The sequence below is a fragment of the Labrus bergylta genome, chromosome 8 (genome assembly GCF_963930695.1).
Source record: "Labrus bergylta chromosome 8, fLabBer1.1, whole genome shotgun sequence".
Classification (NCBI taxonomy): domain Eukaryota; kingdom Metazoa; phylum Chordata; class Actinopteri; order Labriformes; family Labridae; genus Labrus; species Labrus bergylta.
The window spans coordinates 14917357-14932128 of record NC_089202.1 but is presented as its reverse complement, the minus strand read 5'-3'; the positions used below and the strand labels follow the sequence as shown (position 1 = coordinate 14932128).

General features: G+C 44.8%; 1 protein-coding gene across 1 annotated transcript in view; it reads right to left on the bottom strand.

Moving 5' to 3' along the window:
- The window catches only part of pou2f2b (POU class 2 homeobox 2b), a 48834-nt gene extending 34290 nt beyond the window's left edge, over nucleotides 1-14544 (bottom strand). Inside the window, exon 1 of the mRNA XM_065957913.1 lies at nucleotides 10414-14544. Coding sequence (XP_065813985.1) covers nucleotides 10414-10513 — 100 coding nt within the window. The 5' untranslated portion in view covers nucleotides 10514-14544. The remainder of the gene's footprint in view (nucleotides 1-10413) is intronic.
- Nucleotides 14545-14772: the final 228 nt, after the last annotated feature.

Below are 14772 nucleotides of genomic sequence, written 5' to 3'. Positions count from 1 at the left end.
TGTGATCAATATCTGTTGCTGAATAAAACATGGTGGTGTCTTTTGACAGGCCGATTTGAAATGGAGATGCTATGCGAATACAAAAGGCTTCGGTGAGATTGGCCCTGAACCCTCCACATACCAGCAGTTCACATTTAGACGCTCTCACCTACACTCTCCATAATGCATGAGCTGCCTGAATATATATCACCCCCTGCACAGCTCACTCTTGCACTCGCACACACACACACACACACACACACACACAGTGTGTGCACAATGACAGGGGCTTCTATGCACAAGATAGCCATGCTCAGTTTCATGCTGGCACATGGAGCTGAACACAAAAAAAACCCTGAAGACACAGATTCCATGGTGACAATCTGATACCACACAGTACATGTAGGAAACAAAGAAATACAGCAGCAAGAGAGAAAAAACTAAACTTTTCTGTGATGTAGAAGTCATGTTTGGCCTCCTTAAATGATCCATTTTCGAGTCAGACAGAATGTTGCCCGCAGAAAAATGACAAACCTGATTTAAACGCTTTGATTGCTATGAAACATGTAAGGCCCACATCCAGTAAAAGCTTACAAAAAACCCCCAGATAAAAACACACTGTTTTTCTTTTTTGATCAAGTGGTGTGAGACACACAGGCAGTGCTTAATCAAAGCACTGGTAAGCCATCCTGAACTTCTAGGCTTTCAGCAGCAGAAAACAGGGTCAGGGTCGCTGAACAACTCAGTGTGCTGTGAACTGGTCTGGAGTTTGTGTTTGTTTGTTTATATGTGTGTGTGTGTGTGTGTGTGTACGCTGTTTGATTGTGAGAGACCATGTCAGTGGTCTTTGTCGGCTGCCAATTAATACACACACACAGTTTTGGGAAGGTGGAGTCGACTGAAGCGAGAAATGAGGAATGGAAAGTTGGGAGAGTAAAGCCAGAGGAACAGTTGATATTACAGCAGGGCAGATTATGATTTATATTGCATTACATTCCTATAATAGCCAATAGTAAATATGCATTTATAGGGCAGTATGTCTGTTTTAGAAGACAACTGAATTTACTTAGTGCTCCTATCTCTCTCTGCCTCTCTGCCCCTGCTGGTCTTTAACCTTGGCCTCTGGTGCTTCTGCCTATCGCAATAAAGTCCCCCCTCCTCCTCTTTGCCTCTCTCTCTCTTTTCTTCCTCCTCCTCCTCTTCTTCTTCCTCCTCCTCCTCTCTGTCTCTCTCTGTCCCCCCGGCACCACTGTTGTCCACTGTTCCACTCATTCATAGTAAACACTATTGATTTTCAGCAGGGAAAATAAAAAAAAAGGCCATGAATTTTAATGCCCCTATCTGTCCCCTTCTCCATCCCTTCCTATCCCCCCTCACCCCCCCCCTTCCCTCTCCCTTTACCCCCCTCCACCTCCACCCCTTCTTTCCTGAGGGGAGGATAAAGAGATGGGGATCGTGTGTATCTGTGTGTGTGTGTGTATGTGAGTGCCGTATGTGTGAGTGTAAGGTGGTGGTATGGGGGGGGGGGGGGGGGGGGGGGGGCTTGCATTTCTCATTTCCCAGCTGTGCCTCTCTCACACAACTGCCCCCCACCCACCCACCTCCTCCTCTTCCTCACTCCCCTACACCTTTCCTTCTCCCCATCCTCTCTTCCTCTGTCCTTCTTCTTGTCCCTCATCTCTGCTCCTCACACTGGCTCTGACTCTGGGGAGTGGAGGCAAACGAAGCTCTCACAGACACACAAATACACACACACACACACACACACACACACACACACAGATTGTCACACACAGATAGGGGCTGTCCCATTCTGCTGTGTATACGCACTTAAACAATCACATGCACACACATCACAAGCGATACAACTGCCCCTCGGTCAAGGCCATGCACAGGCAAGACAAACGTATACATATAAATGCCCTGATTTACACACACATAAATACAGACAGACGAACACACATACACACACACACGTGACACCAGCCATTCAGCACATTTTACTAGTGCTAAAGTCAAGTATTTAAATGTCCTTCTATTTCTCTTCCTTTCTCTTTCCAATGACTTCCTGCTCCATTTTTGCTCCCCTCTTTCTCTCTATCTTTCAATGCACCTCCACCCCCTCCCTCATCTTTCTGTTCTCTAACTCCCTTGCCAGGCCTGTCTCTCTCTCTCTCTCTCTCTCTCTCTCTCTCCTCTTCTACTCTGTGTATTGATTTTGCTATAAACGGTGTCCCGTTTGCGACAGGTTAGCGCAGACAGACAAAGGCAGACTTCATCAACCAGCGTTAAACACAGGAGCCACGTCCTCAATAATCACTCCATCACACAAAAGACAACGAGAGACAGAGAAAGAGAGCGAGAGAGGAGATAGCAGAGAGGAGCATGTAGAGAGTATTGACAAATAGCGAGAGTATCAGAAGAGAAAAAAAAGGAATATGGAGTATTTTCAAGGTTGCCTTTTATTTGCTTTAATTTGAAGAGTATACACGGGGAATAGTTAACCTCGAGGATTAGACACAGGGAAACTCATGAATAAAAAAATCTTATATCCTACTTTTTGAATATGGACTCTCACATAAACGTATTTATTTAAAGTTGGCTTGGCTTTTGCTAAGTGTAAGTTTGAGGCAGAGACACTTCACAGCAGAACTGCCTCCAATTAGCATCTTTTAACAAGTTAAGTTAGATCTAAAGGAGTAGTTTTCTTTAACGGACCTCATTATAACAGACAGAGTATGTGGATTTTGCTCGCTTTATAAAACAGCCAAAATTGATGTGTGTGTATTCATGTGCACGCATGTGTGTGCATTTATCTGTGTGTGTACGCAGACAGTTTTCATCTCCACTTAATCTCCAGCTCCTCATTCAGAGTGTACATTGAGCCGCCTAATAGGATGTGACTGGAGCGCCTGCTGCAGCGCTAGCTAGCTATAGCCGCTAATGAGAGGGCCAGAGAATCAAAGCGCTTCATCAGCACTCCTAATTACTGTAAACCTCGTTAGCTGGCCGGAGAGCTAACATCTGCTCTCGCTAACAAAGTACATCCAAATATAACACACACTTGGCCTGGTGTGCCCAAGTGAGAATCAAAGAGTGTGCTGCCACACCCACTGATTTCATTGTTCTTGTCTGAGTTTCAATTGTTATGAAAGCAGAGGAGGGTTTCTGCATATCAGGCTGAAATAAAAAGTGAAAAATGAGATCCAAAGATGAAGAAGTAAATGTTGGAGACCAATGGAATCCTTGTTAAACACATATGTGATCATAAAGGGTTGTTTGAATGTGTATGTAACGTCCTACAGTACAGTGAGGTCTGAGGGTGCTAATGCATCTATGAAGCAGCAGGTGTGTGGACAGCAGGTTTCCATGTAGCTCTGTCTGTTTGCCCGCTCACCCCCTCTCTATCTCTGATCAAAGCACTTCCTTTCAAACCCCCCCCCAACACACACACACACACACACACACACACACACACACACACACACACACACACACAACCTTCTGCCGTTCTTCTCTTACTCCTCCACCTCCCCTGGCCTCCACCTTTTCTCCCCCCCATCATAATTTGACTGATGATTACACTTGTCACTCAAGGCAGCATGTGGCCAATTAGGAAGAGGGGAGACAGGGAGAGAGGAGGGGCAAGCAGGCTACGGTGAAGGGGGGGGGGGGGGGGGGGCATTCGGTTACAACTTTTCATCGCTTGTTCCACTCAGGTAGCCTTTACAGCTTTTAGCAGTGGGAGAAACAAATATTCGTTTCTGTTCAATTTTCCTTAAGAGACTCATGAAACATCCAAGAGCCCCTCTCCCTTCACTTCTTTCCGACGCTGCGGCCTTGTCTCACACTCTCTTGGCCACTTCAGTGTCTCTCCATGTTCCCGGGTAATCACAGACTCATTTAAAGTCATTTTTGTACACTACCTCTGACTGGTGGTTAAGAGTGCGGCCGCAGACTATGCTTTTATGGGCCTTAATGTGTCCTACAGACACTTTGCAACCAGACTGCTGCTGCCAAAGATGCAGGGAGAGAGAGAGAGAGAGAGAGAGAGAGAGAGAGAGAGAGAGAGAGAGAGAGAGAGGGGATGGGATATGTGAGGCCAACAGCCATGGTGACTTAACCAGGCTGAAAAAAGGGGGAAAGAAAGAGGATGAAAGAGGAGGGAGGGAGAGGGACGTGCACGACAAAATGGACAGAACATAGGAGCGTCAAAAGAAAGGGGAGAGAGAGGTCACTTAGTCACTCCTTCAGCACCCCCTGCGCCGCACCTCCTCCCTTGTCCCCTTTACAAGCAGACAAAGGGACAGAGGGGTGCAGCCCTTGTACAGAAGAAGGAGGGGTTACGCCTCCCTCTATCACCCACCCACCCTTCTCTTTACCCCATAGTATTAACATATAAACAGTGGAAATTGTTGCATGGATAGATGCAGGTTGAAAAAGAGCCAAGCCAGAATATTTTTTTTATATTATGGAGGTCAATCTAAATATTGAAATTTAAATTCAGAAATAAAAAAGCTGTTGCAATGTGTTTTTTTTAAGTTAAAAGCATTCATATGTGATAGTTTGTTAACTCTGGCGTATTTTTAATATCCTTGCTCTGCTTATAAAACCAAAAGAAAAAGTGGGACTATGCATTTAGAAAATAATGGCAGAGTAAGAGAGATTGCACGAGAAAATGAGAGGAGGAGAGGAAGTGGTGAAGTACAACAGATTAATTTCAGAACAGAGCGCTCCTGCCGAGAAAGGTATGGAAAGCAGGAAGGATATAGAGGGGATAAAGAAAGGGGAAAATGCAGAGGAAGAGAAAGACAGGAGGGAGATTAAACATGCATTCAACTCTCTCAAAGGGCTGAGCTGCTTTTGGAGAGCTTCCGTTATGTACGTATGTGTGTGTGTGTGTGTGTGTGTGTGTGTGTGTGTGTGTGTGTGTGTGTGTGTGTGTGTGTGTGTGTATAAGCACTCCAGTGGGTGCATTTGCAATGATTTGACATTGCTTATAGCCGACATGTTCGCTGCCTCCGCCTCCACACCCGATCGGTGAGCACTCTCATCCAGCCTCACTGTGAAGGACAGCAGTGGAACCCCAGAGGTTAATAGGACCCCTTCATTACCATAAATCTTATCAGCTAAATGAAATGGAGAGAAGGACCCTTGATTTAGTCCTCCGCTCTTCTGGTGCTAAGGGGAGACACCCAATCAAACCCCTGGATTTTATTGGTCTTTTTTATTATCTAAATGTACTGGCACATGAGCGGGGTGCCAGAGGTGACAGCCTGCGGCAATCAACAACACAAAAAGACAGCGGCAGGAGAAAACACATTGTTGGTGTGTTTACGAGACGGCAGCCATCGCAGCAAATAGACTGTCCAGACCCTGCTTGTTCAGTTACGAAAAAATGCATGAAGGAATGCAGGGAGTATGAACTTTTTAGAAAAATAAATCAGGCAGGCCGGGGCGAAAAAAACTCGAATCAGTTAATCAAGTGTTCGATATGCTCAGCAGGAGTTCAGAGGCTTGATTTGACTGCCTAGTCTGATGTGAGTGATTGGTGGCATGTTGAGAAGCCCACTCTTACACTGATCACAGTCAGACCACCACTGACCGAGCCAAGACACACACACACACACACACACACACACACACACACACACACACACACACACACACACACACACACACACACACACACACACACACACACAAATACACACACACACATAAACACACTTAACACACGCACACAACAGGATGTCCTCCATGTAGAGGTCAAGTATGCTTGAGTTCTCAGTATGTACAACTCCTGTATGTTGCTCAAAGAGGAGGAAAGTATAAGAAAAACAAAAACAAAAACAAATGTATAAATCAATACCCAGAAAGGAGTCGGGTGGTTTGTATGTGTTTATTCCTGCTGATGTGTTGATTAACAGCCAGCGAACACACACCCACACATGCACATACACTCCATCCATCCCTCTGTGTGTGTGTGTGTTTTCTCCAGGTGATAGGTCTGATTAAGTGGCCTGCTCACCCGGCCCCTGATTAGGACTAATGCTGGGCTGTATTTCACTGGACACAGCGACCAAGTGCACAAAATTATTCCTACGAGTGAGAGTCCTTGTTTTTGTGCATGCCAAATCAATGCCAAATTGTGTAGCAAACATACTCAAGAAAACCAAAGGCCTGAATGCCACTCATCAAGCTCTTCAGATGAATATATTTGCATGATTTTCTTGCTGTTTTCTGTTGTGCATGTTGTGCAAGTGTCTTTGTTGGAGTGTGCATATTTAAAAACACACATGTAAAGGTCATTGTTTGGGAAGAGGGTGTTTGTGTGTGTATGTATATGTGGTGTGCTGTTGTGATTATTAATAAGCTGATGGCTGATGATGATGTGCTGTATATATGTGTGTGCGTGTCCTGTCCCCCAGGAGAAACTCACTGTTGCTAATGAGCTGTGAGACCTCATCAGCATTAGTCTCAGTCATCACACACATTGATAAACACAAGAACGCACACATAAATGCATTATCCCTATATAGAAATACAAAATACTGGCTTGTATGCGCACCTGTGAAAATCCACTAAAAAGGTAAAGACTTGATCGGATTAAATTGAGTTTTAACACATTTAAAGACTGGATCAGGGCGGTTTAATCCAAAACTATCTAACAGGAATAATGCCAAATGCTCAGTGGTCATTTTAAATAGAATAACTCAATAATAACTGACTGCTCTATTGCCATATCATTGTTTTTTTAAATCCTACAATTCCTTTAGCAATTTTCCACAAGAAGTCTACAAATTCTGTTAATCTCATTACTTAAAAGTTCAGTTAAACATACAATGTCACTGCTGCGGCTCGTCCCTTTGTGAAGCTGTGTCAGGGGCATCTATGTTGTCTAATACGTAAATAGCCATACCCATTAGCTACTGAAGCATTATGCCTTTGGCCTGCTGCATTCAGAACCCCGTGGCTGCCTCATATACTGCAATCTAATTCTACAACCACGGGGAGAGGAGAGGCAGGAGAGAGAGAGAGAGAATTGTATTGTGATTGAGAGAGGGAGTGGGAGGGAAAAGGGAAAAGAAGAGGAGAGAGAGAGAGAGGGCTACAGAGAAGGAGAGAGGTAGCTTAATGCAATAAAGCATGTAGTATTGACATCTTTCTCGTGTCTATTGATTCCCCATTATGTTGCTAACAAACCCAGGTTGACATTTTGTCATTTGCAATCATGTTAACACTGCGACTTGCACGCTCCCCTCCACAAACCGATCTATACCCACACACACTAGTTTGCACATGTGCTCATGCTTGTGCACAGACACGACGCACACACACCATCTTTTTCTGCAAATGGTTAAACACATGCATGGTCTAACAATATGTATCCATCAAAGACATGTGCCAGCGCCAGGTTCACATGAAGAGATGTCTCGTAGGTACGCAGTACGCACAGACAGAGTGCTGTATACTTTGTGATTAATGGAAAGACAGAAAATATTTGAACCGAATACACAGTTTGTAAAGCCAATATTATCATGAAAAGTGGTGTTTACAAAAAAGTTCAGTTAATGTCACTTAGTCTAAGAATCAGAGACAGATATAAAGCAAGTCTCAAATCTGAGGTGTGTGTGTGTGTACACGAGAGAGTCTGATGGTGTATAGTAGGAGATGGTGGCTAATGGTGTGTGACACAAGGTGCATAGCTGAGAGGAACTGAATCTGTGTGAGAGAGAGAGAAAGGGAGAGAGAGGGAGAAAAGAAAAGCAGTCTCGTCTCCTTGATGTCCCATCATATCATATCAAAACCTGCGCTGTGTGGGAAACCTGTGGTTTCTCCTCTATGTCCCATTAAACTTTCATACAACAGTTAATGATGATGGCTTCACAAACCACTTTACCACACACACACAAACACACACACAAACCATAGTTGACATAGCAAAGGCCCTGACCTGTACCTTCACAGACACAATGCCATTAAAAATAGAACAAAACCTGGATCAGTTAGAGTAGCTCCCTATCCAGGTGGAAAACGGTCTAACATGCTTGTTTTATGCCATATGATGGTCCGTGTTTTTCATGATGATGTGCAAGTGTATGTGTGTGTGAGAGAGAAAGAGCCCCCACAGGGGTTGTGCATGAGTGCTCGAGGCCTGTTGTAACATGAAAGAGAATGAAAACACAGGGGGCAGAGAAGGGTCAGGTGGGGCTGAGTCAAACACTTCTGATGTGACCTCTGACACTGAATGGAGCTCAAACTCGACGGAGTCAAGGATCTGCGACCAGTCAAAGGAGAAAATTAAGTCAAAAGCCCTACAACTCCCCAAAAACCATGAGTGTGTGTATTGTGTGTAACCTAGCAAGTAAAGGTTTTAAAAAGCACAGATTAGAGCTTAAGGGCCTGAACTAGACAACATGTTTTTGAAGACACATCTGAGGTTTGTTGGCTCTGGCTTTTTTGTTTCTCGGAGTACAAACTTGTTTCAGCCCTCCAATGTTCAACTGACCCTCACCCTTTAAGCGACAAACCCCCTGAGCTTGATAAGGACAGCACCTAGTACTACGTTATCAACAGGGAATAAAATCAGCATAGCATTATCAATCAGTTATCCCACCATCTTAGGACTTGCGCAGACTGTGTACACATCCCATCAGTTTGCCTGCTTATTCAGATGCTGGCCGTGGCCCGGGACGCTGCAACATAATGGCTCATCCTTGGTTTACTCTCACCTCTCAAGCTCAAACTGGGTTTTCCTTTCCCTCCTCGTTTTTCACTCTGTCATCTGCTCTTACTTTCATCCACTTCTCTCTCCCACTTTTTTTTTTTTTTTATCTCATTCTGACATTCACCATTTTTCAACGAGCAGAGCGCGAAAACTCCTCCTCCCCCCCAAGCCCTCTCTTTTCTGTGTGCATATCTCTAGAGATAGGGTGGGTAACAGGTCCCTCTCATCCCTCCATTCTCCATTTCTCTCCCATTCTATCACCTGTCCCTTCACATGATGTGCACTGATGACTGAGCATGTGGAGTAGAAGGGTGAAGCTTGGCATCTCAGGAATTAAATGGGCTTGAACTTGATCTGGAAATGAGAGGGGAGCTGTGCACTGAGGGGGAGTACCTGGCCCTTTAAGAGCCCATCCACGGCTAAGGTGCACACCAACTACATTTATGCACCATTACACCCTGCCTTATAAGTTGCTGTTTGTATATGCATTAGTGAATAACTCTGACTGTGAAACATGAAGGAAATAAAAGCTCATTGACCCATATGGTATTTCTCCTCACTCCCCTATATTCTGCAGTCCTTCAGTGAGCACAGAGGGCAGAAAAGACATTATAGCACGCGCATCCTTCCCTCTCCAAAGATGTAGTGGGGGGGGAAAGGCTGAGCAGCTGTTGCATGTCTGACAAACAGTCGAAGCTGGACTGAGCTGGAGCTCTCTTGCAACGACAGTCAGTGACACAGTGAAGCCAGCCTGGCTGCTCCCACCATGCGTCCTTTTATTCCGCTTCAGCGCAGATGAAACACAGACGGCGCCCCAGCCAGCACCCTCCCCCCCCTCCTCCCCGACTCCACACTCCCTCTGCTCCTCCGCTTTCAACCGTGCAGAAGCCGAGCTGCACTGGGACAGAGACAAGTAGTCATTGGAAGTCTATTTCACCATGGTGTTTACGAAGATATGAGCTCTGTGACCCAACAAGCATGCAAGTCAAGTAAAAGCAGCCACCACGGCGAGTCAGTGATTGTCTGCCAGCTCCAAGTCGAGTCATTAAGAGAATATGTGCACGAATAAAGCACAAACACAAAACAGTATAAAATACAACGACACAATAGCGGTATTTTCTCCCTCTACTTTCTACGTTCGTACTTCTACGTGCACCTACTCTCTCCCCCTCTCTCTGCCTCCACCGGCCCAGGAATCGATCTCCGCAAGATCGATAAGTTGGCATGAATATTCCCTGCCTGCCGAGAGTCTAGTTGGGGAGAGACGGAGGCTGAGGCTCAGGCGCAGGCAGTGGAGGAGAGGGGAAGGATGGAGACGGGGAGATGGGAGAGAATACTTGGGAGAAATGAGCAGAAGCGTCGTTGAAATTAAGTAGGAGACGGATGGAAGAGTGGCGCATCGTGCCACATAATGGATACCAAAAAAAGGGACATTTTACGCATTCATTTTCTATCCGTGTGGACGCTCCAGCCGCTTCGGGAACGCTTCTTTGACGTGAATATCAAGCCCACTAGAGTAAAGGACTGTGTTTAAACCTTCAAACGGAGCCGTAGAAGTATGTGTGCGTGTGTAAGTGGGTGTGTTCACCGACAGCTCTCCGGCGTTGAAAGTGCATCGGCATCGAGCAAGGCGGGGCAGGGTCTGCATGGCTGACCGACATGGAGGATGTGTAGCAGGGAAGAAGGGAGAAAAAATGTCTTACCGGAGTTGGAGCGGAGAGCCAGAGGGGACTTGAGACGCCAGGCGTTGAGGTCAGGGGCAGTTCTCTGAAACACGAACGGCACCGGCAAGGGAACAAACATGATCTTCCTCCGGCTTCTTGTTTAGATGCAAATAATCTGACAGAAGTGGAACTGTAATAAGCTCTGTCCTCTTCTGAAGCTTCGGTTTCGTCGTCCGTTTCTCTAGTAGACAGCTTTTGGAGAATATTTGGTATGGAGAGCTCACAACATTCACATGTGTACACATGTAGCCCCTCTGCGCACTTTTATTTACATTTGTGGACTGTTGGCCGGCATTAGTTTTGGTGTAAATGTGCATAGAACATATGTTAGGATATGGTCCCTTGAGTGCAGCAGTTAGCTTACAGTACAGACTAACACACAGACGGATAGACAGGAGATCACTTCTCCAGGCTACAGGAAAACTTGTGTTACAATTGCAGGCCTTTTGTAGTACTTTCAGAAAAAAAAGTCCGCCTGTCGTTGATGCACCTGCGTCTCTGTTACCTTTGCACTGCTAAAGCGTTCTCCTTGGGTAAACATAGAGGCCCGGGAGTTTATTAAATCTGCTCACTCCTCACCGTTAATGTTTCCTAAAGGTGTGAAAAGGCATGAAAACAGTCACTAGCCTACTCCTGTAGCATCACCGGTCGAGCTTTGCTTTGGTATTCGCTTTACAATTGAAAATAACTCAGTAAAATTATGATATATAGAAAACAGACAAGTGTTAAAAGGCCTGCGGGGTTATAAAGTGTTATTTGGATTTCTGTAGTAATATTTGGTTTGATCTATTGTATTTGGTCTCTAGCTGCACGCGCTCCTTCTCCTCTACTCTTTTGCATGAAGGCTACATACAAGACATTCATACGCTCGCGCACAAGCAGCGACTCGCGTCACGAGCACATTTAAGACAGCTTCATTAAAGGCTATCGTCAACAAAAATAAATAAACAAGTGAGGGTTAAAAGGGCTGCACGAAAACACACAGAAACACAACGCGCGCGCTTGGCCCTGACGCTCCTCCTCCTTCGCTCTCTGTCACAAGGCAGTAATTAAAACGCAATCAATCGATAAATAAATAAATAAATAAATAAATACAGCGATTAAATAAATAAAAAAAATAATACACAAAACAACGGAGATATAGAAAGCGTAGAGAATCCGGTTGTGGTCTGCCGTGTTATCGGAACACTTGCCTATCTCCGTCCATCCGTCTGTGTGTCTTTTTTGTCTGTCTGTTTGTCCCTGGTACTATTTGGGAACCCCAATAGCTCATTCGACCCGGCTCCCTCCAGGATTGTAGCGATCTGCCACTAGGCTGGCCGCAACATTGAGGCGAGAGAGGACCCGCTACTACTCACACATCACCACCCCACCCCCGCACCTCCCTCCCCTCCATCCCCTCCCTCCCACCCCTCCTTCCCCCCCCCCCCCCCCCCCCCCCCATCTCCCTCGTTTTCACTACCGCTGCAAAAGGTATCCTGTATTGATTTCTGGATTTTTTTTTTTTCTTCACCCCCTCTTAATAATGCCTGCTATAATGATGCCAATGGTGATCAGTGCATTACTAGGGCCTGCTTAGGAAGGGATGAAGACCCGACAAGAGGATCCATGGATACCTATAGGTGCTTAACGCTAATACCTAGCAGGACAGCAAGCTTGCACACAATTAAGTTATCTCATCACTGCTGCTTTTAATAAGCCCCCGTGAGCTGGACCAGGGTGCATCATTAGGTTATTCAGTTATAGGAGAAGAAGAACGACAACTGCTGTGAGATATCAGACTGCTATTCAATCTTAAAAGTGCATTTTGGTGATTTTTATTTTTATTTGAACCAGTGCAAACTAGGTGAATATTGAGAAGTGGATTATTACGCACACCATTTACAATTACATTGTAGTTTAAAATAATATAAATTTTAAAGGTGGCTCCACCATAAAAGAGATGATCACCAACTCCCTCTCCTCATCCCCTCCTTCCCTCCTCTCCTGCTCCCGGATCTTGTTTAACTTCACCCCGGCCACGCATACTGGCCTCCCCATGCATGCATCTCCTGCCCTCTCCCTCCCCGGCTCCGCTATGTTACACGCTGTCAATTACAGGCCAGGATCAGTCAACGCCGCGCGCTTACACACCAGATTATTGTCGATATAGATTTTTAAATAGAAAAATCTATACCTTAAACATCGCAGTCAATACGGACAAATCAATAGGAATGAGTGAGCTCTGTGCTCCGGCAGGCCAGAGGCTGTTTATATCTGCTTACTTAATGCTGCAACTCATTAGGCCTGATTGAATGGAAATTGCTCATAAAATAAATGATTTTGCTATCATCACCAGACTTGTGATTTTCTCAGTCATAAACAAACATCAGCCATTTTCTCAATAAATGTGTGCTGGACCCTAAACTGGCATATTCTTAATTATGAAAAATGTGTCATCCTCTGTAGTGGACATCCAGGTTTTATTGTCCTTCTCCCTCCGCTTCACGTATGACAGATGACATCCGCAGGTCCAGTGAAGGAGAGGAGGGGAAGGGAGCAATGGAGAGAACAGTGAAGAGAGGAGATATAGGAGAGAGAGGAGAAGTAAGGAAAAGAGGAGAGGAGGACAGAAAGGAGTAAGGTTGGGAGGAAAAGGAGAGAGGAAGAGAGAGAGAGAGAGAGAGAGAAAGGGAAGGGAGGTGAGGTAAGTAAAGGAGGATAGAGGGAAAAAAAGAAGGGAAAGGCAGAAGTGACTAGTTGTCCTTCAAAGACCCCCTTTTCTCCACAGAGGGAGCCATGCGCGCCCCCTTTCCCTCCTCCCTACACTCCTTCCAGACAAAAGCAATTATTTCTTGTAGAATGTAGTGTGGTTGTGCGCGTCTGTGGAAGAGAGGAATGGAGGGAGGGTGTGTGAGATTGAAGGAGGGGAAAATAAGATGGTGTTGGTGGGGTAGAGGGTAGGAGGATGGGGAGGCAAGGAGGTGTAGGTGCTGGAGGAGGGATGCTAACACCTATACAGCATCCAACCCTTCGTCCTCCACGCACTCTTCTGACCAAACTCTTCTTTTTCCTCCATCTGACACGAGTGCTAAGACAACAGAAAACTATCAACTGGGTATTCACACATGTTATAAGACAGCGAAACACCTGCTCACAAATTTCAGATGAAAGATTGTAGACCCAACAACTTTTAACATAGGCAAAACCCCTTTTCTTTCTACAACTGTAAAAACACTCCTAGAATACAAAGACAAACCCGATATCACCCATCTCACTTATCTTTGATTCTGTCCATCTGTCTGTCTGTTGTCCAGGACCGACCACCTAAATTCAGCTAATCGCCCCCCTCAGTGTGTCTCTTGCTTGGTGCCTATAGGGCCCCTGCAGCGACTCGGTCTACAGTTTCTCTTTACGGGCCTATGGGTCCCTTTTGGTCCCTTGGGATTGAGAGAGCTCCCCTGGGAGGCCGTTCAAGCCAATAACCCCTGCTGGACTCTCATCGGGGGCCTGCATGGTCCTGATTGTCCCCCTCCCTCCCCATCAAGCCTTAAATCCACACAGAGGTGTAGTGCAGGTTCCATTGTTTCCCAGGCTGCATCTTCTTCCTGCTGTAGTGAAAAATGCTTTTTCAAAAATGGTCCTTCCCTCTATTTTCTTCAGCAAGAGAAATATTGTGAAGGATATTATTTTTGATACTAGATAATAACAGTGAAGTCCAGTGGTCAACAATAAGTATTGTACAATTATTGTTCAATAAATACTCAGGAACATCACAGAAACTTTGAAACATATTTTTACTGGACTGCGCTTTCCAAATTTGAACTTAATTATGACACATGATTTGAGTCTTATTCACATGCCTTCTTCCCTTAAAAATGTCAAAATGTGTACATTTCTTTGATATTAGAATAAACATCAGGTTTTCCTATCAATTTCTTCATTGTGCATTCACCAATGATTTGCAATTAACTTTTACTGTTACTTGAAATCATCTATATTTTTGTTAAAATGTCCCAACTGTAATGTGTATCTTCAACGAAATGTACAAGCTACTTCTAGAGTAAAAAATGTACTATTTATGAATTTTCTTGTAACTGTGTGTGTTTTTCCACTTCTTTTCATTGACGAATAAAAATTGATCATTTATGTTGCCTATTAATTCCAATTCTTCCACCCACTGTATGGCACCATATGTTAGATTAATTTAAATAGTTAGTAAACATTGCAGTCTTTCTATGCTTTTATTTTGACAAGATGCATGTTATTATCAACAGCTTTTTAATTATCATTCATATATATATTATATAACTACATTTCCAAGGGAAAAGGACAATATTAATGTAATCATTTAATTAA